Source organism: Musa acuminata, chromosome BXJ1-10 (genome assembly GCF_036884655.1).
Source record: "Musa acuminata AAA Group cultivar baxijiao chromosome BXJ1-10, Cavendish_Baxijiao_AAA, whole genome shotgun sequence".
Taxonomy (NCBI): domain Eukaryota; kingdom Viridiplantae; phylum Streptophyta; class Magnoliopsida; order Zingiberales; family Musaceae; genus Musa; species Musa acuminata.
Genome location: NC_088336.1, coordinates 27,510,488 through 27,528,001, shown reverse-complemented (window position 1 = coordinate 27,528,001; position 17,514 = coordinate 27,510,488). Strand labels below are relative to the sequence as shown.

At 37.0% G+C, this 17,514-nt stretch overlaps 2 protein-coding genes across 5 annotated transcripts; one reads left to right on the top strand and one right to left on the bottom strand.

The window, feature by feature from the left end:
• The first annotated feature begins 1,215 nt into the window (after positions 1-1,215).
• On the top strand, positions 1,216-3,542 carry LOC135595896 (F-box/kelch-repeat protein SKIP11-like). The gene is made up of 2 exons (XM_065087372.1): positions 1,216-1,382; positions 1,537-3,542. Exon 2 carries the CDS (start codon positions 2,081-2,083, stop codon positions 3,383-3,385), a length of 1,305 nt encoding a protein of 434 aa, XP_064943444.1. The 5' UTR covers positions 1,216-1,382; positions 1,537-2,080; the 3' UTR covers positions 3,386-3,542.
• A 3,531-nt stretch (positions 3,543-7,073) lies between these two features.
• LOC103968616 (NAP1-related protein 2) lies at positions 7,074-16,746 on the bottom strand. 4 transcript variants are annotated; one of them, XM_009381893.3, is made up of 10 exons: positions 16,518-16,743; positions 15,589-15,711; positions 15,439-15,489; positions 15,230-15,301; positions 15,013-15,126; positions 14,859-14,920; positions 9,401-9,461; positions 9,060-9,116; positions 8,890-8,934; positions 7,074-7,399 (listed from the first exon to the last, which is right to left on the bottom strand). In XM_009381893.3, the coding sequence occupies exons 1-10, from the start codon at positions 16,632-16,634 to the stop codon at positions 7,331-7,333; spliced, it is 771 nt and encodes a 256-aa protein (XP_009380168.1). In that variant the 5' UTR covers positions 16,635-16,743; the 3' UTR covers positions 7,074-7,330. The 4 variants fall into 4 exon arrangements, with proteins under 4 accessions (XP_009380168.1, XP_009380167.1, XP_018674272.1 ...); XM_009381892.3 differs by having other exon boundaries at positions 9,401-9,464; positions 16,518-16,742; XM_018818727.2 differs by lacking the exon at positions 9,060-9,116 and having other exon boundaries at positions 16,518-16,746.
• Between the last annotated feature and the right edge of the window lie 768 nt (positions 16,747-17,514).

Here is a 17,514-nt window from a genome sequence, read left to right as displayed (position 1 = left end):
AGGCACTCTACATTTTCCATATGATGAAATGTCTCAGTTTGTTCTTAAAATTGGAGGCACACAATTTCTTGTTTATCCCTATAAATTTACGTTCAGTAAATAAAAAAAAAATGCAAACATGCCTTTATATTAATCTTCACTATATTTTATATGATTTTTTTAACATAAATTAGTTGTACATGTGGAGGGCCCAAATTTCATTGATTTTAAATTTGCAAGTATAGATAAGTGAATAATAAAAAAAAGCCTTCCATTATTTTATTATGGGACCAAAACAAACTTGGTTAAACAATTCAATTGGATCTTAAAGACCCATTTGTTTGGCTTCCTTTCACTTTGTTTCTAGTGGAGTTGGTGACCTTTCTTTTAATGGGACATGATAAGCAAACCACTTTGCTATGCCAGTTGATTCAGTTACAGGAACTCAGGTCACCTTCAACCTTGTATTTTATACTTCATTTGCATCATACAACTTGACTTTGGTGGAGATCAAATATTTTTTGCTATTTCCAAAGGGCTTGACAAATATTTTATGTTTAACTCAGGTAAGGGTAAGAGAAATACAAGAAGACAAATCTAATTTTGATTTGTAATCTAATGTGTAAATTCTTGGTGTATGTAGATATACTGCAAGTGAATTATTTCTCATGGAGAGGAATAATCAAGATAATTTAGTGGCCAAAGATGTGATGGAATGATGTGTAGACAAAGATATGATATTGATGATTGGAAATCTGAACAAACAAATCTGTTGCTATCAAACCTTGAAAAATTGTGTTCATGTGTTTTGCATACTTTTTTTTTATTCTTTTCCTCAAAAGAGGATTTACAAAAGGGAATGAGTATAGTAGAAGGGAAAGAATCTGCGAGTATCAGAAGAAACCAATTCAAAATAGTTTGTGCATTCTTTGAAGTATTATTGTCATTTTATGGATGACATAAAAACATTAAACATTGATTAGAGAGAAAGAGAGTCGTGAAAGAAACCACAAGTAATCCAATTGTTTCTTGTTAACCTAAAAATTAATGACATGACACAACACGTGTTGCTTGCTTGAGCACAAATGTGAATGGTCCTATTGCAGGGGACCCCTCCCATCATTTGGAATAATTCTTTATATCCATTTAGGAAAAAAGAATCCCAAAAATTCAACTCAAAATAATAGATATTAGAAAAAAGAGAGATAAAAAGGCTCAAGGGGGAGGGGGAGAGGGAGAGGAAGTGGGGAGTGGGAGTGGAGAAGAGAGAAGAGAAGAGAAGAGAAGAGGAGAAAGATGGGGAGGTTATTCTAGGAAGAATAAAGACAGTAGTTTAATTCCCGAAGGGGCCTCCTTTCCTCTTTTTCCCCTTCTCATCCGCTTCCTTTCCCAAAACCGATCGTGTAAGTCTACGTCTCTTTCCCTCCTCGTCGGCTTCGAGATCTCCATCTCTTTCCTTCCTCTTCGCTGTAATTTTTCCTTCAGTTGATGGAAAATGAGCTTTATCTTGGTCCATGGATGCTAAAGATGGGATCTTTCTTCTGCTTTTGATCTCAGGGAGAGAGGGGGGGGGGACAAATCGGAAGGAGAAGAAGCGAATTTGTGTGTAAAGTTTGAATCTTTTAGCTGGGATCTATGTTTTATGGGTTAATTTTTTGGGACAGGTTCTTGGTTCCGATGTTTTGATCTCTGAGGTCTATTTTTTCTCTCCCTTTTCCCCTCTTTTCTTCTTCTTCTTCTGATAGCACAGCATTCACGGAGCCCATCTGATAAGATTGGTGGGTTGCATTTTTCCGCCATCCAGATCGGCGATTCGGTGGGTTTGCCTTTTGACAGATCGAAACCGGCCAAAAAGATTCGATTTTTATGGGCTTAACTTGTATATCGTTCCATTTTTTCGATGCTTAATCATGGATTGTAGATCTCATTTATGTCGGAAAACATATAAAAAATCGCATTTTTCTCTAACCTGGTGGGGTTTATCTTTCATTTATTGTCCGGTTTGAGGTTTGGATTATACCTCGTAAGGGTAGATAGGCATCTGAGAGTTTCTCCTTATTGGAGATTAGGTCTTGTTGTTTAGTTTGGGATTTTGCAAGATATGTTGGAAGACCGCCCTTATCTGATCTCCAGGGTGTTTGAGAGCACCTCTGAACAAGAATCCAATTGGCACTACTTGGCCTACCATTTCCATGAGGCCTCGGACAGCAAGAAACGCCTGCTGAATGAGGAATTAGGGGAAGAGCAGGGAGAGCAAGAGGATCGAGGGAAACGGAAGAAGTCTCTTCACCAACCTGAGACCCCTGACATCGCAGACATGGAGTGGCATCTTGACAATTCTGATGACCAGAAAAGTGATGAAGAATACAGCGATCCAAACTACTTCAACCGGCTCACCAGAGATATGCTAGTAAGCTGCCTTGTGCTACTCTCTCGGTCCAATTATGGCGCGGTTGCATCCGTCAACCGTGTCTTCCGCTCAATGATTTGGAGCGGGGAGCTCTACCGGCGGCGGCGCCAGCTGGGGATTACTGAGCACTGGGTCTATTTCTCCTGCAATGCCCTTGAATGGGAGGCATATGATCCCTACCGTGGACGTTGGGTTGCAGTTCCTAAGATGCCCCCTAGTCCTACTGAAAGCTTTACTCTATCAGATAAAGAGTCGCTTGCTGTGGGCACTGAGCTCCTTGTTTTCGGTCGGGAGGTGAATTCCTACATTGTTCTGAGATATAGCATTTTGACCAACTCTTGGTCCCCTGGAGTTGTAATGAATTCACCTAGATGTCTATTTGGATCTTCCAGTCTTGGAGGGAAAGCTATTGTAGCTGGTGGCACCAATGGTCCCGCTACTCTGAGCTCCGCAGAGCTCTACGATTGTGAAACTAAGACTTGGGAGACCCTTCCTACCATGAATAGAGCACGGCGGATGTGTTCAGGTGTATTCATGGATGGGAAGTTTTATGTCATTGGTGGAATGACTAGTGACAATGAGGTGTTGACGTGCGGGGAAGAGTATGATCTGGAGCAACGTTCATGGCGGCTGATTCCAAACATGTCTGCGGGTCTCAATGGTGCAAGTGGTGCACCACCACTTGTAGCTGTGGTGAACAATGAGCTTTATGCAGCTCACTATGCTGATAAGGAGGTAATGAAGTATAATAAGGAGAATAATACATGGGTCAGATTGGGAAAGTTGCCCGAGAGGTCTGACTCAGTGAATGGCTGGGGCCTCGCGTTCCGAGCATGTGGTGAGCGACTAATAGTAATTGGTGGGCAGCGAGGATCTCAGGGAGGGATGATTGAGCTAAATTCTTGGATTCCAGATGGAGGGCCACCCAAGTGGAATATCATTGCCAATAAGCATTCAGGAAACTTTGTTTTTAACTGCGCCGTTATGGGCTGCTGATTTCTCTAATTTATTGCAACTTGTATTTTACTTCTTGCAAGAAGGATGCACAATGCTGTCTTGTAAGAGGACTTAGAGGAGCATAAATCACTAATTCTGCCTGAACGGTAGTTTCTGCTTTTTTCTGAAATTTTATTTGAACTGATGGTTCAACTGAGATCTGTCATTTACAGAATTCTTGATTATTGTCATTTTTGTATTCAGTTTCACCCCATTCACTATATTGAGTTGGATCTATTTGAACGATTCTAGGATATAGGAACACACAGGACAATCTTAGATCAACAATATGATGCAGTTCAACAGTCCCGGACAAAGTCTTTTGTTATGCTTATTTCAAACAGTGTCGATTAAGTGGTTCAAAGTGTTTAAAATGAACATGCAGTTATTCTTTCATCAAAATTTATCCTTACTGCATCACTCTCATTCATTGGACCTTGTTAAACTTGTGGTCTAATTCTTGTGCTGAGAAGTTGTATCTGTTGTTGATCTCTGGTTTTATCTTTATCTAATACATGTATTGGTGGGTTAAAAATCTGCAAGTGAGCCTCTGATCTTTGTTTGGTTTCTGTTGAAAAGTTGCGTCGGTGTTGGTGCTAATTCAGTTGTGCCATAATTATGTCGATACCGTACCAAGTGATTGAATTGCGCAAATGAATTTGTTGTTTGAAACCCCAAAATCTAATCTTATTACTAACTATATTTTGTTTCAGATTGAGATGGTCACTAAGTTAAGTTTGCCAAATTTTTGAACAGGCAACCTTTATATGTGAAGATGCATGGTGCCTATATGCCTTCTTTTACAAGAGACTTGGAGCTTATTAATTGCAGCTATCTCCTGAAATGTAGAACTAATTGGTAGTATTATTTCCTAACAAATGAATTGCTTTGATATTGGGATCTACTGTTCCTTTGCATGTCTCCTTTCTCCCTTTTTTTTCTAAGAACAATATATTCTTGTTCTTATGACCACATTTTTCATGTTCTTCATTGATGCTTCATATGAAATTATCTTCTGATGTAAAAAGGCTGAAGCTTCATCTTTGATTCATCACTTATATGATTTCGTTCTTCATCTTCCTTTTTTCATCTGTGGATCCATTAGACATTTTTTCGTTATTATCTTAAACAACATTATGAATGTTTGTTGGTAATTCCTCTTATTAATAAGATGAAATAGATATATTAGGCATAAAATATTTTTTATAATATGTGACAAATGGAGAACTATTTTGATACGAGAATTACGTAACATCATCTGGATTCCACGTGTTGATTTTTCATCGGAATTCGACATGAATCTAAAATCACATGATGCCATCCGTGGCTTCACTGACTGCACTTCAGTAGCAGAAGAGGACGGCGGCGAGCGGCCACCTCCGAGCCGAGAGTACAGTCCACAGAACACAGTGGTCGGCAGAGACAGCACCTGAGGCCTCATCGAAAGTGCAACGACATGACGGATGGCTTTTCGATGCACGCAGGTCTGCGTGCGTGTTGCTGTCGTCTCCTTCCTTTTTCCAGTCTCATGATCGAAGTCCTTTGTTTCGATGTGAGCCGTGCAGTTGATCCATCGGTGCTTTAGATGGCTCGGTGGGAGGTGATGTACCATTGGGCGAGTGGCGGGACGACTGAGCGAGTTCAGATTCGCCTTTACCTGCGAGTCACGGAAAGAAGCTTCTTTCTCCTGCTATTCCGTGATCTGTGAGTCTGCTCTGCTCTGCTGAACTCATTCATTGGGTGGAGTTGCAGGTGTCCTCTGCTTCTTCTGCAAACCATAGATATACATGTGTTTTTTTTTTTTTTTTAATTATTATAGAATATTCACATTTTAGGTATTTTTCAATCGATATCTCCTTTTTTTTTTTTTTTTTTGGAGCCTACTGATTGGAACCCATTCTTCCTATTTATTATTGTTTTATTATTCATAAAATTTTAAAAATTAATAAAATAATATTTTATTATTTATAATCTCTCTAACTCTTATGCTATCATCAACTTTCTCCACTGCATGTTACCGTTGATTATCACCCCCTACCGCTCACCCCCAACCTGTCCCTATCGTTGATCACCACCCCCAACCTATCCCTCATTGCTCCTTATTATAGTGGGTGTTGTTATCACCAATCATCGCTCCTAACTTGCCCCTCATTGCTCCCCATTGTCGTGCATGTTATTATCGTCGATTATCACTCCCAACTTATTTGCCTATGTACCTTATTGTTATTGGTTCTTTTTATCACTTAGAGGAGTGATAATCTTGTAAGGGTTCAATATATAGAGTAAGTGAAATAGTTGGAGCAATAAATTATTGTAAAAAAACGATGGAGGTTGAATATGTTTCTCACATGATATGTAATCCCACAAGTTTTGCAGAACTTTCATTTTGTGGATGAGACACCAAGAACCAAAACTATACATTTGTCTCTTGTAGCATTCATGAGTTTGGATTATCAACGAATAGAACTACGATTGCACTAGTGGATATCTCTTTTGGCTCGAGCAGAGGGATCTAGGTGGAGGTCGACATAGCCTCCATCAATAAATAGAGCGAAGTGGTAGCCTCTTTGGACGATAGCCTTGGCATGGGCACAAGCAAGACAATTGTTGGTGAAGAAGAGGAGGAAGAAGGGAAAGATATTTTCGATTATTTGGAAAAAAAATAGTTTAAAGATATTAAAATTTTTTAGAAAGATTACTATTTATAACATCTCTTTATTATTTTATTATTTATTATTTATTATATATTATTTTTTTAATATTTTAAAATTATTCTTTAATAAATAGACATAAATATCATTTCTCCTCTTCTTCTTCCTAATCCACTTATTCTTTGTTCTCATCCTCTTCTTTTTCTTCCTCCGACTTCTTTTCTTCTTCTATTTTCATATTCTTAGAGGATAGTTTTGAGAGAACAACGAATGAGGTCTTCTATTTTCATCTCCTTAAAGGATAATTTTGAGAGAACAACGAATGAGGTGGAAGTACGAGCTCCGGAAAACACAACCTAGGAGGAGTGAGGGTGTTCGTTTGTGACGGAGTACTTGGGCTAAGGGCAATGATCGATAGTAGAAAGCATCAATGATGACAAGATGTGCAGGTGGCAATTGCAAGCATATATAAGGAAGGAAAAAAAAAACATCAGCATAAGTGAAGCTATAAATAATAATTTTTTATAAAGTTTCAATTCGATAGGATAAAATTATTTAATAAAATCATTGATCCAAAAATATATTAAAATATTTAAATTCGAGTTATTGATAGTACATCCATCCAACATTTATGAATAAATACAAAATTTTATCTACTTTTAAGTAACTAAATGAGTCCCAAGAGAAGAGAAAGAAGCTATTCAGCCATGCCCTAATCTTTATATCATAAAATCTTTTATTCTCCTCTTGGAGAAGATATCGTCAAGACTGATGATTAAATTTGTAGTCCCGAAAAGAATAGTGGAAAGGTTATATATGCTAATCAAATTGCAATCCCCATCCAATGCGGGATTAATAAAATGGAACTATTATGAACAAATATAATAATGCTTTTGATACGTGAAAGTGCACGATCCTCAAAGCATTCTTTGTTCCTACCATATCACATTTCTTGGACTCTAAATAGCTTCACTCAACATGAATCGAAGGATCACTCGGTCCTCAGACACTGACAGCCATGCAACAAAACATTCATAGGTCATGAAGTTGATTATGATTACGATAACAAGGACAAAGGAGTAACACATAATTAATGCCCAGGAGATGACCAAAATGCTCTACACAAGAACCAAAAAAGAAGAAAGAAGGCCACTCCGGACGTCGTCGAGGTTTCAAAGTTTTGAGCATATAGATAATGGAAGAGCTCCTTAGACAAACCATGCCCAAAAAAGGATGTCCATGCACAATATATTCTGGTCCTGCTGCAATTCTGCGAGCCCTTGCTATTACTAATTTAGTTGTCATCTCCGTCGCCTTCTTCGTCTCCCCCTGATTCATCCTCGTCGTCGAAGTCGGTCCCTTTCTGGCACATTGATCAACAGTCGGTGGTTTAGTGGTTAACAAAATATATATATGTATATGTACAGCATTAGCAAATGAGTAATGACACCTCCTGTCAATTACAAACAAAATCTACACAAGCAAAAGAAACAGGATATGATCTTGATTGCTTAATCATGTGGTCAGATGCCCATGATCTTAACCAGAAACAAGGATTTAATAGTCAATTTTCCATGACAAGTTACTCGAAGAATTTCATTACAGGCTAAGTTATCTTATAGATGCCCTAAATCCATACCTGGTCCTTGTACCCGCAAGCCGACTTGTCAGCTTCATTTAGTCAGGTTTTTAACAGTAGGTTTAACTCAAAGACTAAAACTAGGAAGAGAACACCACTAAACATTCACCACTCACCAGCACCATTAGGGTTAATAAATAGCAACAAATAACAAAATTTACCACCATGAAACTACTTGAAAACCAAAAACTCAAGCAAAATGGCTCCTCTCAACTAGTTAGTGTAAATGTAGATAACCGGAACTAACAACCATGAAGCTCACAAAAGAAACCAAATTGCAATGACAAATATATCACAACTTTAGACCGCATTAACTGAGGAAAAGGAATGCTGTGAAAGAAGATGTTATTAATAGGAAAGAAGATGTTGCAATGAGATGGGAGAAATATTTCATATTAAAGATGCAGACATTTCGCAGCTGAATAGCACGCCTGCATCTCTTGAATGTGGTGGGAAAAAAATCAAAGGACTTCTGAGAATGATAAAGATAGGCATTCAAACATATCTTTGTCATCTGAAAAAGAACATAGGTATTTCCCGATCCTAAGACCAAAAGTACCTGCTTGAAAACATACCATTTTTATAGATCTTATACATGTCTCCACCAGTCACGAGTTACTCAGTAGGAAAAGGACATTGCATTAAAGGACATTACTCAGTAGGAAAAAGGACATTGCATTAAATGACAACTGTGAAGAAGAAATTGCAAACTTCTATAAAGCATATTTCTGCAATTTTTATATTTCATTAATAGACCTTCTATTTATCTGACTCTAGTGAGAGTTAATTGTGTTCTAAATTAAAAAAAACTGTTGCAATTAGCAAATTGTTTTGTTCTTATATTTCTACTGGCAATGTAAATAATAGGCATCATTTTCTTTTGCCTCAGATATTAACCAGCAGTACTTGGAAGTGACATAATTGAGAAGTCAATAGGTTGCGCAGCATTGCATCAACAGCATCTTTCTTCCTTCAGCATCATGTGAGGTAAGGTAATGCAATTCTTTTCAAAGCATTTCATATATCTGACTCAGAATTACATAGCTTAATGGGATGTACTTTTCGGAGTTTTTCTTAAAACTGACTAAAAAATATGGCTTCATTGAAGTTGGACAACTATTGTGTTGAGACATGAGAGGCTTGATGCTGGGATTCTGGACTGCACACAGCAAGAAGAGAGAGAGAGAGAGAGAGAGAGAGAGAGAGAGAGAGACCTCGTCATCATCTTCATCACCATCAAAATCTTCCTCATCGGCTTCCTGCATCACCAAGGACAAAATAGCAGCTCAGTTTTGTTGTCGCATTGTTAAGCAAAAGGCATACTATGAATGTAAAGAGTGTATATTATAATGTAAAAGAACATAATTCAAGAAACAAGACTGACATTGTTGAAGTATTTCAGAGGATTGGGCCACAGATCTTCTTTTATTATTTCAGCCACCTGAATGTAAACAGGTTACAGAACATTTCCATTCATGTGAAAGAAGTGTCATGCATGCACACAGACACATGCACACAGAGAAAAGAGAGAGGAGATAGAGGTCAATTGACAAATTCAAAAACAAGTGCTATCACTTAAATAAGCAATTATCAGCACAATGCCATTAGGCATCATAAAGAACCAAATCATTGTTTGCTAGCCGGCTTATCAGAGATACAATCCTTTTCATTCAACATAAGCAAATGATTAAGAATCTGTCAAACTGGATCTTTACAAAAACTCACCTCATCAGAAAACCCTTCTGTGAGATTTTTCTGTTGAGTTTCACTGAACCAGGAAAAAAAGCTGCTGTACAAGATAGGAGAGAGTACAAATTAGGATAAATAAGCAAATCCTTGTTATAAGCTAATAACTGACAATAGCATAGAGCAATAATCAAATAAACCCAAATGGATAATTATCCTCACATGTTGATGCAATGGAAACAAGATCATAGAAGAATAAATAAATAAATCCAAGCAAACCATTATCATAAGCACATGCTTTACAAATTAGTTCTTCAAATGACTGATACCAAGTACATCAGCTGGTCAATAATAATGCAATCATGCATGACCCTCTTTGGTATTTGTGGAATAAAAAGATTGATTGTTATTCAAGGATAAATAATGCACATAGCACCAAATTTTATTTAAGAATTGCCTCTCGATAAAGAGTATCTCCGGAAAAATACAACGATAAGGAAAAATATTATTATAAATCAGGGTCCAAAGGAAATTCAATAATTTGTAATTCGTGGCTGATAATTAATTTCAAATACCTCTTATCTGGGGAAAAAATCCAGATAAGAAATAATTGTTTATTTTTTGGGTAAAATTTGAAATTATTACTCCCTCAACCAAACTACCTACAAATAATCTCTTGTTTCCTAACCACGACAAAAAAGAAGAAGCTAAGAAAAAAATTTTTCCCCTGTTCAGAACCAACAAGAGTAGTTTACGTGTATCCACTGGTAAAAATTATCATTACTGTGCCTGAACTTTCCATACAGTTCGGTTGTAGCCCCAGAAAACAACTATTAAGTTAAAAAACCACATAAGATGGTTTATGATAAAATATAGTTGGAATCATTGAGTAGTTGAGTATTAGTTAAAGTTGGCTTTGCATGAAGTACATAGTCAATTTGGTTAATATGAATGTTTCATTTGGTTGTTGTGAAATTTATTAACTTATGACAGGCCATTTACTAATCCAAGTTGTATTGTATGGTGGCTAGATTACTAGTCATAAGTTCATCTTAGTGTAGCACAAAAATAATGCAGCAACAATCTACCATGACTTAGCCCTTCTTTATTTCAAAAACTACAACAGCAACAACAAAACCGTAAGTCCCAACTATTTGAGGTTGATTATATGGATTGTTTGCCACTATTGAGATATGTAAAGAGCCATATATTTAGTTAAATTTAGAATAATTAAATCTTTATTTATAGTTTTTATTAAAATATTTTTAGGTCTTTCTCTACCTCTCCTCGTACCACTAACATTAATTATTTCATCTCTTTTGACTATTACATCCAAAGGTCTCTTGAGCACATTCATACTATCTTAAATGATTTTTTTTATCTTATCCTCCATCAAAACGATACCTAATTGTTCATGAATAAAAATATTTATTTTATTATCTTTCCTAGTAACTCCACATATCCATCTCAACATTCTCATTTCGACAACAAAAACTTTTTGTATATGTTTTTTTTCTTAATTGCCCAGCACTCAGATCCATGAAGCATTGTTGATCTCACAACTATCTTATAAAATTTTTCTTTTAATCTAAAAAGTATTCGATGATCACACAAGACTCATAACACCCCTTGCCATTTTAGCCATTCTATTTTTACTTCATGAATAATATTTTCATCGATCTCTCTAGTTTGTTTAATAATTGATCCAAGATACCTAAAGCTTTTACTTAAAGGAACTTCTTGTCCATCAAATTTAAATATATTCTCTTGTCTATTTCTAGACACTAAAATTGCATTATATATATTTAATTTTAGTCCTACTTAATCTAAAACCTTTAGTTTATAATGCTTGTCTTCATGGCTCAAGTTTATAATTAATTCTACCTAGGCTCTCATCAGTTAAGACAATATCATTAGCAAATAACATACATCAAGGAGATCTATCATGTAAGTGACTAGTAAGTTCATGCATTATCAATGTGAAAAGGTAGAGACTTAATGCAGATGTTTAGTGCAATCCTATGCTAATAGGAAACTCACTAGACACATCCCCATCCTCTATAGTTCTAACACTAGCAGTTATATTATCATACATATTGTTTACTTCAAAAACTATTGTTTTCAAATTTCATCTTTGATTTCAATTTCATTTCTAACCCTCAATTTATGTTGGTGGTGGTGGCAACGATAGCAATGGTTATAACCGCATCAATAGCAAGAAATGGTGATGTCAATGGTGGCGGTTATGTTGGCAGTGACCACAGTTAACGGTATGGTGGAGGCCTACGAGTTCATGGTGGTGGCAGCGTCAACACTGGAGGTAGCAATATAATGGCCATGGAGGTGGCTGCTGCCCCAATAGTGCTGTATTATGGTATAGATAGCAATGCAGTAGTACAATAGTGGTAGTGGCAATAGATAATCCTATAGTGATTGATCCGGTGGTGCAACAATGGTGGTTGCAATGCAATGGTGGTAGCCTTTCAATGATGATTAAGTTGGCAAGGATGGTAAATGGGTCATGGTAGCAATAATAATTATAGTGGTAGAAGGGGTGATGACGATGGTGGAGGCACCGTCAATAACTATGTGATGGTAATGATGGTGGCAATAGCAACAATGATGACAACATCAACATTATTAAGTATAAGCCAAGACTTTGAAAAAAAAATAGTTTTTCATTGCTGTGGTGCTAGAGATAGCAATCACAGTAGCACAATAGTGGCAGTGGCAATAGATGGCGCTATCGTGATTGCTATGATGGTAAAGTAGCGGTGGTTGCATTGCAATGATTGGCTACCAGTGGTTACATTGCAATGGTGGTTGCCGGTGGTTGCACTGCAATGGTGGTAGTACTTCGATGATGATTAAGTTGGTGAGAATGGTGGTGGGTTTGTGGTGGCAGTAATAATAATACTGGTGGAAGTGGCAACAACAATGGTGTGGTAGTGATAGTAGATATGTTGGTGATGGCAATTGGCAGTGATCATGATAGTGACAATAACAACAGTGGTAATGACATCAACATAATAAAGTATAATCCAAGTTTTTCAAAAATTAAAAATATTTTGGAAAGCCTATACAACACTGAAAACTAAAAAAAGTGTTTTCAAATGAAAGACTTTCCTATCTTCAGTTAGTAAACACGTTGTAGTTTTTGTTTTTCTTAAAAAAAAATACTGGAAACTGGAATATTATTTTATAAATGAACATGCTTGTAGTTTCTTTTCCTCTGTCAACTATAGTCCTAGTTTAGCAAAAGTTTGTATGGTTATTCTACACAAGGAGTAGCCATTTTATAGTATCCATCAGATTGCAAACAGTTAACTTTTTGACTGAGAAAACATTGGCCACCTTCTTCTCTTTCCTATGTTTTTTTATAACTATTTTCTCAGGTCCATTCTCATTTTCTCTTCCCAATTCCACGAATACCCTGTTGTGTTCTCAAAAAATCATTTAATCATTGGTTTCTTTCCATTAGAAGGCAAACAAAATTTTCATCCGCTGAGCAATTGTTTCAGTTCAGTCATTGAATATCACACTAATCTGACTCAATCATATTTTAGAAGCAAATCACAACCATGGGATCTCCAGATCAGCACATCAAGGCCTTTGAAACATCAGAATCTTCTAGGCTAGCAGACTTGTTTACTATTTTGCTCTAAACTCCAAGCTGAAGTGTACCAAATTTGATAAAAAAAAATCAATATATGCATATATATATCTAAAGATCAAGCAACTTTATAAAGCACTGCCTCATATATTCATATGAATCATGTCAAAATTAGGATTCCAAATTCCAAAATAAGTCCTCAATTACTTGAGGGACCTTCATCTCCTCGGCATAAAGGAGGTTGAACAAAAGATTAAAATCACTAAAACAACTGAAATTCATTTGTCTCAACGATGTTGCAGGGAAATTCACATCAAAGTTTTATTTTTGAATAAAAAATAAAATTGCTTTCCAGTGAACTTGATTTGTTTGTTGCTTGATCTTGTAAGTTACCATGTTCAGGTATTAAATGTATAGTACATTAGTGATTGCTAACAATAAAAAGGTGTAAAAAGAATTCTGTATCTAACGCTTAGCATATAGGATGAGCAAGAAATGTTCACACTTTGAATAAGCAATAAATAGGATTCTACATGTGTTCCAGCTTTCGACTGCTACAAATAATAAAAGATCATCAATTTACGTGTACTAAGAAATAATGCAAATCAAAGAAAATTAAATAGTAAAAAAAAATCTTTTTGTTCTTCTCTCATCATATCTGTAGTCTATATGCAAGCTGCATATCATTCTACAAGCACAAGTTTTGTGCAAATATATTGTCTATATGGTTTATCAATCTATGAAGTTCAGATGTGCTACAAGCAGCGATTTCAATAGACGCTCGGATGCTCGGGCGAGACGAGGTGAGGCCCGAGCGCCTTGCTCCATGTCCAGGCGCCTCGCTTCAAAGAGGCGCCGCCCAGGCGGCGCTCGCCCGAGCCCAAGTGCCGAGTTCATTGGGCGAGCGCCCGGGTTAAACCAGGCGACCGAACCAGCGTTTTACGTCTGGTTCAGTCTCCGGTGCTTTAGCTAGTTCAATCGAACCAACTAAAGCACCGATATCAGCCTCCTAGCATCCCTCTCGCAAGTTCCCCAACCCTAACCTTGCTCGTGATTCTGCTGCCACTATCGCTGCTTGCTGTTTCTGTCGCTACTCGCCGCTCACACTCCTGCTGCCGTTGCCGCTTCTCTCAATCAGCAGCCTTAGTCTTACTCTTACACTACGCCTCCGCTACCGCTACCGCTACTCGCCACTATCATCGCTGCCGCTAGCGCTACTCGCCGCTACTGTTACTCTTACTCCCTCTTCTCACATCGACTCGATAGTATACTATTAACAGTATATTAACAGTATACTATTAACTATATACTAGTAATAATATATTTTTTATTTATTAGATTAATAATATATTATTTTGATTTTAATACTACTAATTTTTATTTATTTGAAATTATTGTTATTGTTTTGAATTTTGAGTTTTTTGTTAATGTGATATTGTGATTCAGCAAGATTTTTTTCATTTAATATCATATTTATATTTAAATAATTATATTTATTAATTATATTATATATTTTAATATTTTAATATCTCACTTCGCTCGGGCGAGCACCTAACGCCTCGGACGTTTTTGGACCTTGGCGTCTAAAGCTTTTTAAATCACTGGCTACAAGTAGAAATTCAAATACAACAAAGAGGCACTAAAATAAAGTTCCGAAAAGAATTATAAATATATGCAAGAATGGAGCCTGAGAAAGAGTAAGGCATACAAACAATCACCCATGAATAATGTTCTCTAAGAGGTGCAGTTAATTGCATGCCAAGTATCTGAGTAAAGAAAACTTGGCAACCAAACCACAATAACAGATTACTTGATATATGATAATTACAAGATCATTACATGGCAAAGGATTAAGATACAAGGTATGGCAACACAAAAACTAACCTTTCTTCGGCTAAGGGTCTCTTACCCCCTTCCTTTTCATGGGCAACACCATTGGCAACATTCTTCATATAAAATGAGTAAAGAAATGTAAGATACATAAAATGGAAAGAGTAAGCTAAAAAGGTAGTTCAAAATAATTCTGAAAAGTCCATACCATTCCCTCTTTCCACTTTATTGTTGTGCCAGTTATGTTAGTTGTTCCTTCATCATAAAAGGAATATGTCTTTGTCAAGCTTGCATCCTCAAAATATGGGTTTGGGGAGAAATTCTGGACGCATACAAAAACACACAATGCTGAGAATGATAATACAAGATAAACTCAATTGTTAGGCATAGAACATATAGCTCAGCAAAGAGAAAAGTTAACTCACAAAGGTAACGGAGTAGCCCGACTTCACATCTTTAGAGTCTTCCACATCTAAGGACACTAAGTACTTGAAGATCTGCAAGATGCTACAGAACTCGTCAAAAAAAATTGAAAAACTACCAACAGAAAAGTGGTAAATTCAGAAATATGTACAAAAACTTTTATATGAATTCTTCTGCCAAGTTTAACTATTAAGTTGCACAAACACCAGACCTTTTGGTCTTCCTCACTTAGAAGATCACCAAGAACTGGATGGCTCAGAAACTGTAGACACAAATAACTCAAGAAAGTTAATTCAAAAAGGCAACGTTTCAGTTTCCAACATATCTGAAAGTTAAGAAAACATGTAAGTTCATAACATACTGCAGTTAGCCAGAAATCTGGAATAGATTGAATAATCTCATTCCGCCTCTTGTAGATAGGTCTGCGAATCTCATTATATTTCTGTTCCACCTCCAAGACCTTGTCACTTGCCTCCTCATTCACCTATACAACATAAATATGCTAAGATATGAGAAAGAAAAGAAATCAAGAATGCACCAGAAGAACTGATAAACTATAAAAGATACAGACTCTTGGGGAAAGATCTCTGATGTTAAGGTATTGTACTGACTTGGCCTTAATATAAAGAAATTGAGAACTATTATACCACATACTGCTCCAAAAATGCTTGAAACAACAAGCATTTTTTTGCAATTTTATCCAGATATGATATAATGGTTTTCATATAGACTGCACAGGCAACAGCTTGACTGAACCAGAAAAAAAATACAAATATTTGACAGCAGCTAATATGCAAAAAGCAGGATATAAATTTTCACAATTTGAAGGTTCTAACAGGAGATATATAATTGTTGAGATCCTTCTTTCGTCTGTCATATTACATGAACAAAGATAGATTCTGACCTCGAATCTAAATTGCACTGCCATTTGAATAAACAAACAGCAAACTTAAATGTTTGAACATAAAATACTTAACACAACGATGTAATCTGAACTCGCATTAAAAAAATGAAAATTTAAACAAATTTCATGTTGTTGAGAGTCTTGAGACACGATGCAACAAAATGAGAAATAAAAATAAATAAATAAAACTTCCCAATAATGAACTACGATTTCCAAGATTTCCAACAAAATTACGCTGACACCTGAGAGTTAAGCGCAAAGCGATTCAATCATTGTACTAGAATGATTGCCACAACTAAGCAATCAAGGATACAACACCGAGTCGCAATCTGATGCTTCACGATGAAGAAAAATAAACGAAAAAAAGATATTACAGAGCCCATTACCTTCTCGATCTCATCTTGGATCTCCTGGAGCTTCTCAATGGAGAGCACGAGCTCGCCGTCGATGGGATCGGAGGCCTCCTCCTCCACCTTCGACTTCTTCCCCTTGTCCGCCACCATCTTCGCCGCTCACAAAATCCCCGACACCCAAAACCCTAACCCTAATTCCCAAAGCGACGAAGACGTAGCGACAGCGAGAGAGGCGGAGAGAGGGGGAGGGTTTTAGCCACCGCCGGTGATTAAACCTAAAGCGAAACCGGCCATGTGGCTTCTTTCTAAAGGCTGACATCTCGTCACCTCCCGTGGAATCACCGCCGTGCTATCTATGACATCTCGTCACCTCCCGTGGAGTCACCGCCGTGCTATCTATGCAGATGGCGGATGATCAAAAGTTAGAATTTTACGAGGTGACGTTACGGCACGTGAAGTTTCGGAGATCACAGCGGGTGCGGATGTTAGACAGTTCACCCGATCCGTTTCCGAAGTTGGCAGGCCTAACGATCGGCCTTATCGTCCGTTCGATCAATGACTACCATTCCCGATGGACGGCAGAGATGCCTTTTGGTGAAACGTACTCGCACTTGGAATCTCCGAACTCACAGGGCCCCACTACATGAGATGAGGGATAAGAATGCGCTCGGAGAAACTCCCAAGATCCATACCCGAAATGCTTTGCCACCCCAAGTGGCTTCAGGTCTGTGGGGGCCTCTATAAGATATCGGCGCGTAGACTCGATAGGTTTCAAATTCCCCACCTCCTTTTTTTTTTTGCCCTTTCAATGAGTTAGCTGTTTGCTGTATTGAAAATAGAGAATTATATATATTATAGTACAAATGTTATTAATATTAAATGACAGTGAGACAATAGAACATGTATATATAATTCTACCATAAGAGAAATGATAGATGGAAAATTCTGATGATGAGATTTCTACACTTTGTTTCCACTAATATTACCTTGTGCCAATTCTGCTCCATAATTTCTTCCATATTTCTGATTC